This window comes from Adiantum capillus-veneris, chromosome 8, assembly GCF_014529385.1.
Source record: "Adiantum capillus-veneris isolate H3 chromosome 8, ASM1452938v2, whole genome shotgun sequence".
Taxonomy (NCBI): domain Eukaryota; kingdom Viridiplantae; phylum Streptophyta; class Polypodiopsida; order Polypodiales; family Pteridaceae; genus Adiantum; species Adiantum capillus-veneris.
Window position 1 is genome coordinate 94,370,566 of NC_140938.1, and position 18,935 is coordinate 94,389,500.

At 45.1% G+C, this 18,935-nt stretch overlaps 1 protein-coding gene across 1 annotated transcript in view; it reads left to right on the plus strand.

Moving 5' to 3' along the window:
- The first annotated feature begins 2,226 nt into the window (after positions 1–2,226).
- The window catches only part of LOC147452572 (monosaccharide-sensing protein 2-like), a 31,336-nt gene continuing 14,627 nt past the window's right edge, over positions 2,227–18,935 (plus strand). The window contains exon 1 of the mRNA XM_086518974.1: positions 2,227–2,517. Coding sequence (XP_086375100.1) covers positions 2,439–2,517 — 79 coding nt within the window. The 5' untranslated portion in view covers positions 2,227–2,438. The remainder of the gene's footprint in view (positions 2,518–18,935) is intronic.

Here is an 18,935-nt window from a genome sequence, read left to right on the forward strand (position 1 = left end):
CTAACCTTCTCTGATCATGCACGAGTGATCCTTACTCTAGCTCACAAGCAGAGTGGAAGTGTCATGTTACCATCCTTGAGAGGATTTTGCTAGATACAGAGCTCAGGGAGCAACTTTTCGAGTCGCCGGCTCCCAGCATCGATGGAGGCCTTTACTCGCCTTGAGGTCCTCATTACAGTTCAGGCCTGCTCCGACTTAAGCCCTTGCATGTTCTTTGAGGTTCAACGAGAGGGTCGCCTTCACAGAGTTGCTATTGAGGCACCTGAGGTAGCAAAGTGTTGCTTTCAGTGGAGTTTTGGGCATCAGAGGGAGGATATGTGTGCTTGATCTTGACCCGACAGATCTTGAGACTAGACATTGGAGGCTTCGGGCTTGCGAGAGTCTCCCTCTGTCATGAGTGCGGTGGGACCCTAGGGCGTGGCTTTGGCAAGATCCTTTCGCTTCAGCAGATCACCCAGGGACCCCTTTTTTCCAGTACACAGTATGATAGGGGTGCCACATTCTGGCTGCTTGGAGAGATGCCCGCGCTGCTGCAACACGTCACTGGCACGAAGAAGGTCTCACAACTGAGTTCTTGACAAACTTTTGGGAGCGCTTGTTGGATAGCAAACAACCGAGGAGAGTCACCAGTTCTAGTGGCTTGTCGTTGATCGAGCTACCGTAGTGAGGAGTTGGTTGGTCTACAGTGGCCATCTTGTGGGTTGTGCCACGTGTGACCATCCACTTGACTCACAGAGGCATTATCTATGGGACTACCCCATGGTGCATCAGGTTTGGCTTAGGATTCTACGGTTGATGCCAACTTGACTCACAGAGGCATTGTCTATGGGACTACCCCATGGTGCATCAGGTTTGGCTTTGGATTCTACGGTTGATGCCAACCTTGTTGTCAGCGAGTCATGTGCACTTGAGGTGCTACCGTTGGGTTCACCCTCACGGCCCAATACTTCAGTTTGAGTTGTCCTCGGCTAGCAGGATGATTGTGATATGAAGGGCCAACCCACACTCTAGCCTGTCACATAGAGCTTACGTCCTAGGAGTGGAACAATGATAAAGAGCCTTGTTGGGAGCTTATTTGTAGCCTGGCTCTCTTCTTCATATGGAGGGCTTGTTGCTCTCACATCTTCGAGGCTTGCCACATTCCCCTGATGGAGACTATACACGATATGGTTGGAGGTGATCCACACGCTTCAAGGTTAGTTCACAAGGCTACATGATTGTAGCTTCGATCGCATGAGGAAGCTCCGCGAGGCATTTCTACAATTATGGCGTTCAGGGCCTTTCTACACCGTGGTTCATGGGGCTCCTACATGCCACTATTGGCCACTTGCGTGGTTGTTTCCCCCTTCCATATCTTGATTCAACGTTCATTGTACATATCTCAATTTTTCATTGGGAGAGTCTCTCCCCTCATGCTCAAGTAGTCCCCCCCCCCGCACGCCTTCCCCCCTTTTGGGGCAGTTTGTAGCCCAATGGGCACTTTTACTAACTAATAGAAGGATCTTTTTCTTGGGGGGGAAAAAGTGAACTCGGGCGACCCCCCCCCGCCATCCGATTGTCCGACCCCTGTATGCTCCAGTTCAACACCTTGGATCCCACTACTAGTCTTCGTTCAAGACCTTGTGGGCATAGTGAAGTTGGGAAAGGGGGGGGGGGTTTATATCTGCCTTTCGCCTAGTCTCTAAGACTTGACTTGTTTACGCTATCGCTTTTGTTAGAGGGGTTCCACATGTTGCAGGGGAACGCCCAACTGACATGATATTTTTTCTCACGAAGTTGTCTGTTGTGTTGTCTTGCTGGTTCTACATGGGTGCCGAGGCAAGGGTAGAAAGATTGCTTTTGTAACTCAACCAAAATTGGGAGTGTTACAATCTAGCAGCACAGTTTGTTGGTGCAACTGGTAGGGACTGCTAACCCCAGCTCGTGCGAAGTGGCTCTTAAACTTTCACGTTGAAAGGTTCGAACTTCGAAAGCCACTTATTTTAAGAATCTTTCCCGAAAGAGGCTCTTTAAGTTTCACCTCGTTTGTCAAGCAATCCGGAGATACCGTGTCATTACCACGGGACTTGCACCACCCCCGCACGTCGCGCTCTCTCTCTCTCTCGCTCTCTTCTTCTCCCTGGGAGGCTCTCGCTCGCTCTAGCAAATTGACACGTAGCATCCTGTTGTCATAGGTCTCTAATTTGCGCCTCGTGTACTCTTGCGTGTTCACTGTCTCTTTCATGGGTGAAAGTTGAAACTCCCTGGACCCTAGTCTCTCCCGCTCTCCCTCCCTCTCCGGGGTTTGCCTGCTGCCCGCACGTGCGTGAGCACTTTCTTTCATTGTGTGTTCTCTCTCTCACACACACACACACACACACACACACAACACGGACATGAATTCCCTGCATGAGAAGAGTGTGCCTCACCACCATTGAGGTTGGCATTCGGAAGCCGCCATGAAAGGTGCGAGAGCTGTTGCTGCCGTTGCAACTGTTGGCAATCTGCTCAATGGATGGGATAGCGCAATGCTTGCAGGCAAGACTCTCTCCCTCTCTCTCGCTCTGTCCTCTTCCTAGTTTTTTAGCACGGGTTATGAGCGTGTGTGTGTGTGTGTGTGTGTGTGTGTGAGAGAGAGAGAGAGAGAGAGCGCTGCTGGTGCTCTTCACCTCCATCGCTGGCTCACCGCGCTGCTGATCGTATAGTTATTTGTGCTGCTGAGTCACATTTTATTAAATTATGACACGTAAGTCGCCTTGGATCGACCACCATTTTGCAAACCCTTCTTTGGGTGATGTCAGTAGGATTAACCGGTCGTTGGTTGGATCAGCTGTTGGTTTTAGAGGGTGGCAAGGTATAGAGGCCTCATGCTTTTTTTTGTTTTTGTTTTTTTTTTTTGGGGGGTGGGGGGGCTTGCTCTGACACCAATTGTTGTAATTAGGGTTTGCAAGAATGCACACACAAAACTTAACGAAGGAGAAGGATACAAAACACGGAGTATCATGTAGAACAACAGTAGTACAAAGATAAGCCTGCCCTCGAATGATGGGTGTTTTGACAAAAGGAAACCTCCTCAGGTGCCCGATGGTTCTAAGCGTGTTCGCACACGTCACTACCTAAATATGCTCCTTTGCGTGGCATCATGTATGGATGCACTAGTCACTACTAAATATGCTCCAATAGCCTCTTCTATATATTTGGTCAAGGAGATTTTCCCCTTATCAATTTCTTTAATCGCAACAAAAAATTTAAGAACGCATGCCAGCACTTGTTTGAAACACTTGAGAGCCAGTTGGGATGCTTTCTATCTCAAGCATACCCTACAATTATGTCACAAAAGTAACAATGTGGCAACTTGCTAGTGATGATCTGTGTTGCATAAAACGTTTTGAACAATGAAATAATACAAGGAATACTTGAATAATTCGTGAATTTTCAAATATTGTTAGTGTATACCGATCAATAGGCTTATCGATCAATAACTTATTAATCAATACATTGTTAGTGGGTTTTAAAAAAAATTCTATACACTTAACAATCAACGTATTTAGCAATAAGGGCATATGTTCAAAATCTACCATTTAAAAGTTAACTCTGTATTAAAAAATGCCTTTAATCACAAACATTTAATTACTACTCTTGATACTTTCAAGGTACCAAAAGTAGTATTTTTTTTTTTCAAAAAATCAAAACAATTTTTTGTTACTTTTTTCTCCTTATACCTTGCATTACTTTGGGTTATCCTTGCCGTTTGGTGTGAAGGTGAGTTATATTTGGGGGGCAAAAAATTCTACTTTTATAGTATTTTTATATTGATCGATAAAGTATCAATCAACATACATATCGATCGATACCTTATTGATTAGTATGTAAGTAAATATACAAAGATTTAAAAAAAGATGATGTGTCAATGAATAATATTACGGTTGGATTATATGGGTAAAGGTATTATACACTCTTTATTTGCGTATCAAATGTTTTGCGAATAATGTATCGTGCAACCTAGGTGATGAAGTGGAAAATAACATACGAACTGTTGATGTGGATCGCACGAATCGTGGTGCGAGTTTCGGGTTATGACATCATAGTTGTGACGCAAATTGAAAGATCTTTTGGGTACGAGGTTTTTGGCAGTTGGTTTTTGAGTGCATGTCAGCTTTTTGTATGTGATACTTTTTGGCCAAAGGGCCTTCAAATACGAGCCTAGAGGGCTACTTTTGCAAATGAGCTTGGTAGCAGATTGTAGAGTGCTCCTCGTGCATATGTACTCTATGAAGATGAATATAAAGGTGATACCGAAAGGGGCACCAAGGTTTTGGGGCCATTGCATATGGGAGTGCAACTGGCAACTCCGTGTCTACTGTGTGGAATCTCTCTCTCTTAGAGTTTCAATTGTGTTAGAAGTTTGTTCCAGTTTTGTCTCTTAGTTGACATGTGGTGTCGAGTCCGTAACAAAATATGAGTAGCGTTGCATGCATTCTGAGACGTGAGGTTTCTTAGGACACTGCTCCTAGCAAAAAGCATCAAAATTGTCATGTATGTCCATCATGAGAGCACCATCCCAATGCAATATGCTATGTCAAAATTCTTGCCTCAAAACCTTATCATAGGCTTTGTTTCCCTTTTCAATGGCTCCAATTGCAACTTAAAATTTGAGAATTCACACACTAGTCAATACATTTGTGAAAATAAGGGCTTGTGGTACATTTTGTTTGAAAAAAATCCATTTGCTTGTTATCCTATAACCAGAGCACCCCAAGAGATGACATCATGAGAAGGAAGCTACTTTAGGACACTTTGAATCAACACAACACTTAGCATGCATGGCACCATCCGGAAAAATGTGATGCTCATCTTTAGTCATCTCTTGCACTTTTTGTCTACATTTAGGGGGACAGGACTTCTTTGTGGCTTTGCTCGGCCATGTCTGGCAATCTTAAGATGTACCGCCCACATTGTGTGTGGCCTTGTCAATCTTGGCCTATTTATACTGTGCACCCTGTTTTTGGTTATATGGCTCTTCATATTCCCTTTTTATGGGTACTGTGTGGAATCTCTCTCTCTTAGAGTTTCAATTGTGTTAAAAGTTTGTTCCAGTTTTGTCTCTTAGTTGACATGTGGTGTCGAGTCCGTAACAAAATATGAGTAGCGTTGCATGCATTCTGAGACGTGAGGTTTCTTAGGACACTGCTCCTAGCAAAAAGCATCAAAATTGTCATGTATGTCCATCATGAGAGCACCATCCCAACGCAATATGCTATGTCAAAATTCTTGCCTCAAAACCTTATCATAGGCTTTGTTTCCCTTTTCAATGGCTCCAATTGCAACTTAAAATTTGAGAATTCACACACTAGTCAATACATTTGTGAAAATAAGGGCTTGTGGTACATTTTGTTTGAAAAAAATCCATTTGCTTGTTATCCTATAACCAGAGCACCCCAAGAGATGACATCATGAGAAGGAAGCTACTTTAGGACACTTTGAATCAACACAACACTTAGCATGCATGGCACCATCCGGAAAAATGTGATGCTCATCTTTAGTCATCTCCTACACTTTTGTCTACATTTAGGGGGACAGGACTTCTTTGTGGCTTTGCTCGGCCATGTCTGGCAATCTTAAGATGTACCGCCCACATTGTGTGTGGCCTTGTCAATCTTGGCCTATTTATAGTGGGCACCCTATTTTTGGTTATATGGCTCTTCATATTCCCTTTTTATGGGTCGTGGGGTGGAATGGGACGTCTAGACAGCCTGATCGCTGCTATCTCTCTATATCCTCGTGTCTCTCTCTCTCCTCTCCTCCTCTCTCTCTCCCCCAAGGTTCAACAATCTTAAGGGTAGTCTTTTGATTTTGAGGATACTGTTTCAAAGAGGGCTTCCAGGTTATTATCTTCAGTTTACTTCCGGTGCTCCATTCGACGGAGTACCATGCACGGCGTTTTTCATTCCTTAGTTTCCCTCGTCCATTCTTTGGCTTTGGATGGTGTGATTGAGCCCACAATGCAGTTAGTATCTTGGCGGATGTTTTCCTTAGCCATTTCGGTGGTTGCCTCGTCTTTCGGATTTGTGGTGTGACGGTTGCTCTTCCCAGTGTATCTAAGGAGTAGTCCCTATGCCTCGTCTTTCAGATTGGCCCCCTGGAGACTGTACCATATAGGACACGCCTACTTTCCTTATCCTTAGATTGACATGTTATCGTTCATACAAGTGGACAGTGGTCCTTCTCGGACTAGGAACCGGTTATAGTTAGCTCAAGTATTCTTCACAGTGGAGAGACAATTGTCTAGATTCTCCCAAATTTGGTTCCAGTTCCACAGGTTTATTATTTTCCTTTAGGATTTACCTATCGTTGGTGATCCAGTTACACAAACAGAGACTGTTGGAGAGTTATGACAATTATCCATGAAGTGGTTCCATGTGCAATGGACAGGGTTGACAATTTATTTGGTGGCTTTCCACAGCACCTTGTTCTTCTCTGGCAGAGCTTGGGAGCAGGATCTTCTCTTGATCTTGCCATGTTAGATGCAGTTTCAGTAGTTATGTGTGTTCTCTTTCTGTTGGATGTTTGTTCCCGATTCACTCTGAGAGTGGGGTGATATTCTCTTGGGTGGTGTTCCAGACAGATCAGTATTAGTTTTCACTCTCAGTTTCGATGATGTTCTTACATATACAATTTGCAGTTGATCATTGTATATCATGGTTGGTGCAGTTCTTTGGTTCTTCGTTATTGTACATATAGTTCTTTAGTAGCCTCGACTGTTCCTTTTCTTGGACTTCCGTAGCAGCTTGGAGTTTTTGGCATGTGGTATATGACCAGAGGTGCAGGTTTCCGACTCTTTGCTCGAGGCTGGAGCACTTAGAGTTGGGAAATGATCCGGATACCAGTCTTTTATGCCTTTTACTCTTTAAGTTTTGATACATACTCTTGGAACGATTAGCAACAGAATTTCTATAGATGTTGGTTGTGCGGCTTGTGAGTGGGTTGGCTTCAGGATATTCTTGATAGAGCTGGATTTACTTTCAACGGACAGCATTATACTTCCCGGACATCTTTCGGGGATAGCAGTTGGATTGTATACTGGAGGATACTTTTCCACTGAGGAGTTTGTAGCAGATATCCTCGTCCACGAAATCCTTTCTTTCCAGTTGCAGATTGCTCGCTCCAGCTCCCTGGTCGTTCTTCCTCTCCTGGACCTGAGAGGGGGTATTAAGAGTTCAGGAGGCATCTCCCGGATTCTTCTAATCTGCGGCCCCAGTTTCTCCCAGGGACAAGTGCTAGGGAGTGAGGGCTATTTTGTGGTTGTGCCTGCCAATGTGAGGTTGTCTTCTTATGTCGGGTTGTCTTTAGCCATGTTTAGCTCAGGTTTTGGCTCAGTTCCATAGCCATGTAGACTCCTTCTGCCATAGGGCATTTTCCTCCTTATAGTTGAGTCACCTCCAAGGGCCAGGCATCTCTGCGGATTCTTCCAGTCGGTGCCAGTTTCTCCCAGGGACAGGTGCTAGGAAGTGAGGGCTATTTTGTGGCTGTGCCTGGCAGTGTGAGGTTGTCTTCTTATGTCCGGTTGTTTTTAGCCATGTTTAGCTCGGGTTTTGGCTCAGTTCCATAGCTATGTAGGCTCCTTCTTCCATAGGGCATTTTCCCTCCTTATAGTCAAGTTACCTCCCATGGCCTTAGTGGCCAGTAGCCTATTTTTCCCCTATTTTCACCAGGCTGTGGGGGGCTGAGGGCTGGGTCGGGCAGTTATATATTCTCCCTATCTAGGGAGTTGGGGTGGTGGGAGGGAGGGGGGGGCGGGGCGGGGGGGGGGGGGGGGGGGTGCATGAAGTACAAACCAAGCAAGGGGGTCCCCTCCATTTGGGTGTTCCAAAGGGGAAGTCCAGTGGTTTTGCTGAGGTTCAACCTAGTGTTAGTGTTGCCTTTTCCCACCCTCGGCGTTTTGGTTGTAGTGATGGGCAGCGCTTCTGGGCTTTCTTCTTCCATGGCGATGGGCAACAGATCTTCCCTTCCACACTTCTCCTCAGGGAAGCCCAGGCATAGCAAGCAGATTCCACGGAGAGTAGAGATCCCTTTTTCCTGTAGAGGGAAGCCACATTGGCAGCCTTGAGGCCTTCATCTCTCTCTCTCTCTCTCTCTCTCTCTCTCTCTCTCTCTCTCTCTCTCTCTCTCTCTCTCTACTCTCTCCAGTTTTTCCTTTGCCAGGAGGTGGATCTGTGTTGAAGAGCCCAGCTCATGTTGTAGTCGGGTCAGTTGTAAGGTGCAGTGGAATGAATGTTGTATTTTCTCAATATTAGTGATCTTTACTGCTCAAGGTTCCTTTTAGTTCTTAGGGAAAGAGAGAGCTTTCCGTCTTGTAGAGTGTTGAGGTCACGAACAAAGTGGGTGGATATTGTGCGTGCAAGTGAATGAGACTGAGAGAAGGAGAGAGAAGAGATATGACACCAGAGACGTTGTAAAACCCTCCTCCGAAGGCCCCACTCTCGTCGGCGAGAGTGGTCTATTCTTTGATTGCACAAAGGTGTACAATGCGTATGCAATGGACTATGCAACTTGGTCTATGCCGATGACGACGACGGTGACGACGACGACGACGACGATAGCTGAAATCTGAGATCTTCTAATCGCTGAATTTCAGGACTGTTACGGTGGCTGAAAATGACTGTTTTGGCTGTGTTTTCTTGGCTGAAAAATGAGGTTTCTTAGGGCTGAAAACTGATGGTCTTTACGGGCTGAATCTGCTACACTTTAGGTGAATGATGCCGGTCTTAATTTGCTGCTGAAATCCAAAAACGCAAGGGGTTGAAATTGGTCCTTCTGTCGCCGGGGTTCTGCAAATGCAAAAACGCTAGGCTGATCTGTTGTGTCGTGATGATGCCGGGGCTGATCTGCTGTGCACAAATCGCCAAGGCTGATCTGATGCAAAAACGCTAGGTCTTCTGTGGAGAAAACGCCAGAGTAGTCGCGGGGGTTGGTCTTGCTGAGAAGTTGCCTGTTGAGCAAGGTGCTCCTGCTGCCTCTTCTGCCAGAAAGTGTGAACTTTGGTTTGCTTATATGTTAACTTAGCAAAATTGCCCTACCTACTTTTGTTGGAAAGTCACTTAAAAATAATAAGTGAAAATCCCAATAAATAGGAAAATAGGCTAAATGCATTGGAAAATTCCCCTAACTGATGCTAATGGATTCTGATGGGAATTCCGATGATCATGTTGTGTGCAACCGGAGGATATGCATCTATGCTAAGTGATTGGGCATGCACGGTCTACGAATAGACTCACAAAAGTGCCAGATCACTGCTAATCCAGACTTGACTTGACTTGACTGAACCCTGCTGTGGTGTAGCTTGTCCACGGACACATAGGGTTGGGATGTGTCACGTGACATCCCCTCCTTTTCAAAGTGAGGTACTGGTACCGAACTGTATGGCGTCGAGGGAGATCGCCAACAGCATCCGGAATCCTTAAAGGGACTCTTCGCCGGCCCACTCTTATGTGTGGGTCGTGCGGTACTTGAACTTCATAAAGGTCTGCAACGCTTGCTTCTTTGGGCCGCGCCGAAAGCGACACAAAGTCTTCTGAATCTTCTTTCTTGCTTCAACTTCGTCGAGAGTCCTGCTTCTTTCGTCTTCAAGAATCTCCATGGCTGAAAATTCCTGAAACCATCTCCAACACAAAACCATGAACATACCCATTCCATGTAAAGTGAAGGAAAAAAATCTTGGCTTCTTTAAAGACTGTGTATGCAAGGTAGACGAACATAGAGACGGAGTGACAACCCGTTCATCAAACACATGTAAACAATGAGATCGAATCTTTTCTGTTTGATCGAAATCAATCAACTGTGGCAAATCACAATGGAAATGCCCATGCTTGGTGCTCATACAATCATATGCTCTTTCGGAAACTATATCATGCCAAGGAAGAGACATGGAATGTGACTTCCTGACATACAAACTTTTCAGCTTTTCATGAACGATCCGCATATATTCGTGCTCATCCATGATAGAAACGTGCTCAACATACAATATGTCGTGCCTAGGAAAAGGGATCACATAACGATGCTGACTAAAATACGGGAAATCTTCACGAATGAAACACTCGAACAATGCGTGCGTACCAATCATGCGAACACATAATACTTCCTGTGAGGGCTCTTTGGACCTAGGCTCGATAGCCAAGATCCCTTCTTCCTGAAGGGGTTCTGTGGACCTAGGCTCGAGAGCCAAGATCGCTTCTGCTTGAATGATCGAATCGTGTTGTGGGGGTTCTTTGGACCTCGACTCGAAAGCCAAGATCGCTTCTTCGTGATTGATCGAATCTACAACGAGGTTAGCTTCGCTAGAAAAAGCATCCACTAACACCTCATCCTTGTGAACAATCACATCATCTTCATGCAATTCATCATGCTTGTCTTTTTCATCCAAATCATTATGCAAATCATTATCATTCAAATCATCATGCTTCGCATAATCATGCAAATCCTGTGTGTCATGCTGTGGAGAAAAAGAGACTAAGAGAGTCTCCTTATCTCGAATTCTTTCAATCTTGTCCTGCATATTAGCAATGAGAGATGGAGAAGGAGAAGTATCCACTCCATGAAAGACAGTAGGAGAATCACTTTTGGCATTGAGAGTTAAAGTGCTAGCCTCCCAATCAACAAGAGGGTTGATTTCACGAAACCATTTCATGCCTAAAATCATATCACATCCTGAGAGAGGAGAAACAACAAATCTTCTAGTGAAGGCAGTCTGTTGAATTGCAAACAACACATCAAGGCACTCCTTCGTGATGAGAGCGTCCATACCAGGACGAAAGCCAGAGACCTCGATAGGAGATCTCGGACTAACTTCGAGGCGGGCTCTCTCAACAAGAGAGGGGTTGATCACATCATGCATACTACCTGGGTCAAACAATATGACAAAACGGTGCCTCGACGTACAACCATAACATTTAATGAGAGAATCATCAATAAGAGGGTCTTGAGAAACTTTGGGCACAATCGTGTTATCATTCATTGCATTGACAGATGTAGTGGGTGCTGTGGGTTCTTTAGATTCATTCCATTCAAGCTTAGGACATGTTCTTTTTATGTGACCTTTAATGTGACAATGAAAACAACGACCTTCCTTAGAATAAGTGCTTTGTTCTTCCTAAGTGATGTAACCTCCTACAATTCCTTGTGCTACCTTTTCATCTAGAGTAAGCTTAGGTTTAGCAATTGTGTTAGCGTTACCCTTAGATTCATTGGAAGAATTCTTTGGTGAGATACTGTTGGTAGAGTGGTTAGAAGAGTTATCATTCTTACCATTCTTACCGTTCTTACCGTTCTGAGGAGTCTGCGAGGTACTTGTGGAAGTCTTGTTCTCCTGAGGCTTTCCCTTGTTGTGCTTCATCTCCTGTGCAAGAGCAATCGCTACCGCCTTGTTGAGATCGATTGGATCGAATACCTCGACATCGTACTTGATATACTCGTCCAATCCAAAGAGAAAAGCCTCTTTGCGTTCATCCGATATGCGTAATTGGGTACCTAGCTGCAAAACACGATTAGAAAAAGACATGACCGGCAAACCATTTTGCTTGAGAGCGTGCCAATCGTCTTTCAACCGTGCGAGGTACTGAGGTGGCATAAACCGCGCCTTGAGCTTGTCTTGGAAATCAACCCAACTAAAAGAGGGGGCGTGAAATCGTCGGCTGCCTCTAGGTGCGCGGCTAGCTGTGCCTCTTGCCATGCGTGGTACCAATTGATGGCATCACCGGCAAGGTACATAGCTGCCGTCAATACTTTGCTATTCCCTGTCTTCTTAGTTGTCGCAAAATAAGCATTAAATTGATGCAACCAAGAATGAATCATTGTAGCATCCATCTTACCGTCATACTTACTGAAAGTCAACTTTTCTATAACTGGATGGTTGGAATCCGCGTCGTGGCTTGCGTCACTTGACGAACTTCCACGATCTTTGGGTGGTTCGGTCTTCGAGGCTAGGATGAGGGAAATAAACTCTTGATGACGAATCTCCCTTTGAGCCTCGCGTTCGAAAGCAAGTTGATTTTCTTCTTGTTTTGCGGCAAGAGCAATGTGCTCACGCTCCTAAGCAAGGCGCTTGTCGTCCTGTCGATCCATCATGGCCATCATTTGCTTCATCATTGCCTCCATAAGGTCTCGCGTAGATGGCGAAGGGGGAGGGTTGGAAAAACCTCCGGGTGGGGAGAATCCTTCGTCGCCTCTCTCATGCTCATCACCTGAAGGCAAAGTATCCATGCCGCTTCGGGTGACGACCATGCACTATGATCTTGGGGTCTTAAGCTCGCAAGGAACTTGGTTCTTGAGGGTCTTGAGGTTCTTGAGGTCCTTGATTCGTGAGAATCTAGGGTTCTTGAGTCTTGAGGGTCTTGGATTCTTGGGGTTCTTGAGGTTTTCTTTCGCTTGCAAATCGCGTTGGAGAAGGATCTTCTCTTCACCCGAGTTCTACCCTTTTTTGCGGGCGCACCCCTTGGCGGCCTTGCGCTCACACCAAGGTTGCTTTTTCCCACCTCACGTCGATTGGCCGGCTGCTAAGTGCACGGTCCGCTCTCAATGAGTGAAAAGAGACACAAGGGGAGGCTGGACAAGCCCTTCTTTCTTGGGATTCCTGTCACTCTTCAACAAAACACGATTAGGAATCGCCACGCCCAAGTAAACTTGGGTTCGTGCGATCGCAACAAGCAAAAAAAATTCTTGTGGTTCTTGTGGTTCTTTCCTTGAGTAATGCAGAACACTTTCAAAGCTCTGATACCAATGTTAGGTGCAGCGGAATGAATGTTGTATTTTCTCAATATTAGTGATCTTTACTGCTCAAGGTTCCTTTTAGTTCTTAGGGAAAGAGAGAGCTTTCCGTTTTGTAGAGTGTTGAGGTCACGAACAAAGTGGGTGGATAATTGTGCGTGCAAGTGAATGAGACTGAGAGAAGGAGAGAGAAGAGATACGACACCAGAGACGTTGTAAAACCCTCCTCCAAAGGCCCCACTCTCGTCGGCGAGAGTGGTCTATTCTTTGATTGCACAAAGGTGTACAATGCGTATGCAATGGACTATGCAACTTGGTCTATGCAACTTGGTCTATGCAACTTGGTCTATGCCGATGACGACGACGACGACGATAGCTGAAATCTGAGATCTTCTAATCGCTGAATTTCAGGACTGTTACGGTGGCTGAAAATGACTGTTTTGGCTGTGTTTTCTTGGCTGAAAAATGAGGTTTCTTAGGGCTGAAAACTGATGGTCTTTACGGGCTGAATCTGCTACACTTTAGGTGAATGATGCCGGTCTTAATTTGCTGCTGAAATCCAAAAACGCAAGGGGCTGAAATTGGTCCTTCTGTCGCCGGGGTTCTGCAAATGCAAAAACGCTAGGCTGATCTGTTGTGTCGTGATGATGCCGGGGCTGATCTGCTGTGCACAAATCGCCAAGGTTGATCTGATGCAAGAACGCTAGGTCTTCTGTGGAGAAAACGCCAAAGTAGTCGCGGGGGTTGGTCTTGCTGAGAAGTTTCCTATTGAGCAAGGTGCTCTTGCTGCCTCTTCTGCCAGAAAGTGTGAACTTTGGTTTGCTTATATGTTAACTTAGCAAAATTGCCCTACCTACTTTTGTTGGAAAGTCACTTAAAAATAAGAAGTGAAAATCCCAATAAATAGGAAAATAGGCTAAATGCACTGGAAAATTCCCCTAACTGATGCTAATGGATTCTGATGGGAATTCCGATGATCATGTTGTGTGTAACCGGAGGATATGCATCTATGCTAAGTGATTGGGCATGCACGGTCTACGAATAGACTCACAAAAGTGCCATATTACTGCTAATCTAGACTTGACTTGACTTGACTGAACCTTGCTATGGTGTAGCTTGTCCACGGACACATAGGGTTGGGATGTGTCACGTGACATCAGTGGTCTCGAGTGTAGGAACAATTGGCAGTGTCAGTAGTAGTCGCAACTGTGTGTACCTCGGGTCTATCCATTGGGCATGTCAATTCTACGGCGGACCACCCTTGGTCACTTGTATTAGCAGATTGTTATCAACATGGAGGGCCTTTCCCAGATCTCTCTCTCTCTCTCTCATTCATTCTTAGATGTCCTCTCTCTCTCTCTCTCTCTATGTCAGCGATCTCTCCTCTAGAAGTGTGCCTTGCTCGTTTTTGGCATTGCAGGTGTTCTAAATTGGAGACGAGGTACCCACCGGATCACGAACCAGTTCTTGTCTTCATTGCATCTTCTGCTGCCACTTTTGACATCTATATGGAAGCGCACCCCCCCCCCCCCCCCCCCCCCCCCCCTTAGCGAGAAGAACAGGAGCACCCCCAAAGAGATTCACTTGCCTAGTTAAAACCTTAAACATGATAGGTTGTAACTGCCTAGTGATCTCATCTTCCTTTTTTGGGCTGAACCTACAAGGTTTATGAGAGACAGGATGGCAAAAGCCCCATCTTAATATCAAGTCGGGCCCATGTGATGATGTAAGCCTATCTGGTAATCTGATGGAAACACTCCAACGAACTCGTTGAAAACGGAATCCAAATATCCTTTCACAATAGCATCATGCTCAGACAAAGTAATACCATGCTCATGAAAGGACATCGATATTTGAATAAATGACGATGAAAAGAAAGATCAATAGGGGAGTCCTTGACAAAACAGATTGAAACTTCAACATTGGGATCATGACGCCATGTATCAAACTCTTTTGTTGAGGTAAGGTTTACATCAAACTCTAAGATGGAGAACCCTCAACCACATGATACACACCATCAAGCTCAAAAAATACAATATGATGTGCATAATCTATTGACAGAGAAGTTGTCTCGTCGTAGAATCACGACATGCCTAGAATGACGTCTACATGCTATAAACTCATAATCCGGAAGTCCAAGACTTCATGGTAGTGTTGAATACGGAGGTCGATTTGTGGTACGACCTCACTCCATCAATCCAAAACGTGATTTTTTGTCATTCGACCAAGTAGGGATGGTATGCTAAAATGGGCTTGAGCTTAAGATCGTGTACTACACAAGAAGAAATAAAATTATGAGTAGAGCCATTGTCAAAGAAACTTATACGGTTTGGCTCTTTACACGAACTAGATCGTATGGGCCAAGCATATTTTTACCAGCCTGACAACCTTGGCATCTACGTGCATTAATATGAAAAATCTAAGAAGTAGAAAAACACAAAGTACCTAGTTCATTGATGGTATTTACCGAAGTCTTTGCTGGGGCGGAGATTATTGATTCTTTTTCGTTTAAGCCTTCCTTCCATGAAGGTGTGGTTGGTTGATTTGAAGTTGATGTAGCGAAGCACTTTAACTTTGATATAGAGGTGCCGCGATTAGAGGTCTCCTTCGAGGCCAGACCATTCCTTGATTGAGCCACAGTGTTGTCACAGTTCTTTGCATAATCGCCAACTTTGTAAACCTCCTCAAGTGATGCAATAAGATTGCATAGTACCTTGTTTTGGTACGCTGGCAGCAATCCAAATAGATAAAGCATCTGTAAAATGACTTTGGATCCTCCAAGGCCTTTGTTTTGTGGACAAGGTCCTTGAAATTCCTATCAGTAAGTGTCCAAAGCCTGCTTTCCCATCTCCAACTTCAACAATTTCTTATAGCATTTGATCGTGTTCACTTGCACGAAGCAAGTGTGAAAGCCTGATTGAAAATCGGCCCCAAGTCGTCGGTTGAGGACGCGCCGTAGTCCACTACTTGTAAGCCTTGCCCTGCAACATGATTTGTATCTAACAGATGCACTGGCATCATACAAATCAAAGTAGGCCATCCATTTATCCTTGTAGATCATGGCATCCACCTTTTGATCTTGGGAAACACCAACACGGGAATCTTCTCGTCAAGTCTTGCAACTCTATACCATAAGTAGACAATCGCTCTTTGGGGTCACCCAATGGATTAAGAATAGTGTCGCCTCCATGAGAACTCTCTGCAATGTCCTCTTTCGGTGCCATGGTTAGCCGTTTAAAGCCACAAGAGAGTCCTCCTTAGACATGGACAAACCGGGCTCAAGGTTGCAAGCAATGTCCCGTGAAAGACTTCGTTCGAACCTCATCAATAAAGGACAAATAGGTGGGACTAGAATAGGTGCAAAATATTTTGCCGCACAAAAACCACCAACTAGCTGGCTGAAAATCAACAAAGGTGCTAGGGTCGGAAACGAACACGAATTGCCACACACGAGCCCCCCCTCCAAAATACAGCCACAATTTCCCGCAAACTTGTCCAACTCATTGAAAGCACACCAACACTCCATCTACCGATTGAAAAATGCAACTTCTCAAGGGCTCTTCGTAACAAAATTTGAGAAGAGCCCGTAGTCCCTCTTGATGCAAAACCGTAGAATAGAGAGAGGTCTTCAAGAAAAAAGGCAAGCACAACTTGCCCTCTTGACACTAGTCCCCTCTTGATGCAAAACCATAGAATAGAGAGAGGTCTCCAAGAAAAAGGCAAGCATAACGTGCCCTAATGACGGCTGATAAACACCAGCCCACTCAGCACCTCTTCGCTCCCCCAATCGCAGGTCCGATGTCGTCAAGCCATAGCTCGGATACCATGTCAAAGCGCAGCAGAAGGGACGGTTGCTAAAGGGAGTTAAAAGCAAGAAGCGCAGTGTTAGTTCTATCACGTGGACCGATGAGCTCGATCAATGTTTTCAAACATTGAAGCAATTGGTTACATCTACATCGATCGGATAGTCGATCCAAACAACCCTTTGTGGTGGAAGTGGATGCCGCGATTATGCCATGGGTGCTATTCTCTATCAAGGAAGCCAATTTATAGCATTTGAAACGTGCAAGCTCACGGAAATGCAAACCCATTATTCCACATTGGAGAAGGAAGTGTTGGCAGTCATCCATGCTTTGAAAAATGGTGTCGTTACCTCTATGGTGTCCGCTTCGTGGTATGGACTAACTACTATTCATTCGAATATCTTTGTGATCAACCTTAGACTCTTTTGTAGACTCGGCTATACCTGAACTTCGAGGTCACAAGGCAAGATGGAATGAACTCATGCAGGAGTTTGATTTTGATGTACGCTACTGTAAGGGCGCTACCAACACAATGGCTGTGCCCTTAGTAGAATCTCAGAGGTGAATGTTCTTTTGTTCGTTGAAATCTCAATTGACTTCTCTCTCTCAAGGGGCGATTCTAGACAGATCCTCACTTTAGTGAGATCTGGCGATGATTTTAAGAGGGATTATGTAGCCTGGAGAGCAATGGCGGACTGGACACCCACTAGGTGGCTACAAAAAGAAAGGTAGCGGAAGATCATTCCATTCGTGGTGGGTTATTTTTCAATAAGACAAAGTATGTGTTCGTCATAAATTCTACATAAAAAATGGACTAGCATTTCTATGGACTTTGCCGTCGTAGAGCTACCCCGAAGCAATTGTGGTCATGACATTTGGGTTGTGTTTTGATCGACTCATAAAGATGACATGTTTTATTCCTACCCGCACCATTGTAAAGAGACATGAGTTAGCTCAACTCTTTCTTGTGTGCTCGATGGATTTGGCAAGGGACTAACAAGAGCCAAGAGAAAAGACGTAGGAAGATGTTAGGTGCAGCGGAATGAATGTTTGCACTTTGCTCAAGATGAGTGCTCCGAACTGTGCTGAAGGTTCCTTCTGTTCTTATGGAGGGGAGAGCCTTCCGTTCTTAATGAGAGAATGCTATGATCATGCTGTGTGCAACCAGAGGATATGCATCTAATCTAAGTGACTGGGCATGCACGGTCTACGAATAGACTCACAAAAGTGCCAGATCACTTCTAAATCTAGATTGATTGGACTGACCGACATAGTTACAAGGGACGGAGGGGACGGACCCTAGGGACGGGGAACGCCCGATTCCGGGACGGGGACGAGCGGGGACGGACGGCAAAAGGGTTGCCAGGCCGGAACGCAGGCAAAACGTCCCGAGGACGGCAGGGAACGGTAGGGGACGGCAGGAGACTTTTTTAAAAATTTGAAAAATTGATCATTTCTAGTGGCTAGTTCCTCTTCAAAAGCCATATGTTTGAACTTTGAAGCACCCAATGGCTATAAAAGCCACCCTTTGGTCCTCATTTCTCGATGTTTTATAAGCACATTTGCGTCTATATCACTCATGTTATTTGCTCTAATTAGTGTAAATTTGTGGTCAAAGTGATGCTCTATGTGTGTTGCATGTGTGTAGGTCAAAAACTGCCAAAAAAAATCTTCTTCTTTTTTTGCCGTTTCGACCCCGTCCCTGTTTCTTGACTTTTGCCGTCCCGTCCCCGTTCCTGACCCTGACCCGCCGTCCCATGTAACTATGCTGACCGAACCTTGATTATGCTGTAGCTTGTCCACGGACACATGGGGTTGGATGTGTCACGTGACATCCCCTCCTTTTCAACGTGAGGTACTGGTACCGAATTCTATTGCATCGAGGGCGATCGCCAATAGTATCCAGAATCTTGGAAGGGACTCTTCGCCGGCCCACTCTGATGTGTGGGTTGTGCGGTACTTGAACTTCATAAAGGTCTGCAACGCTTGCTTCTTTGGGTTGCGCCGAAAGCAACACAAAGTCTTCTGTGGCTCCTTCAATGCTTCAACTTCGTCGAGAGTCATGCTTCTTTCTTCTTCAAGAATCTCCATGGCTGAAAATTCCTGAAACCATTTCCAGCTCAAAACCATGAACATACGTATTCCATGTAAAGTGACTGGAAAAAATCTTGTCTTCCTCAAGACTGTGTATACAATGTAGATGAACATAGAGACAGAGTGACAAACCGTTCATCAAACATATGCAAACAATGAGATCGAATCTTTCTCCTATGATCTAGAGCAATCAACTGTGGAAATTCACAACGGAAATGCCCATGCTTGGTGCTCTTACTTTCATGTGCTCTTTCTACAAATGTGTCATGCCAAGGAAGAGACATGGAATGTGACTTTTGA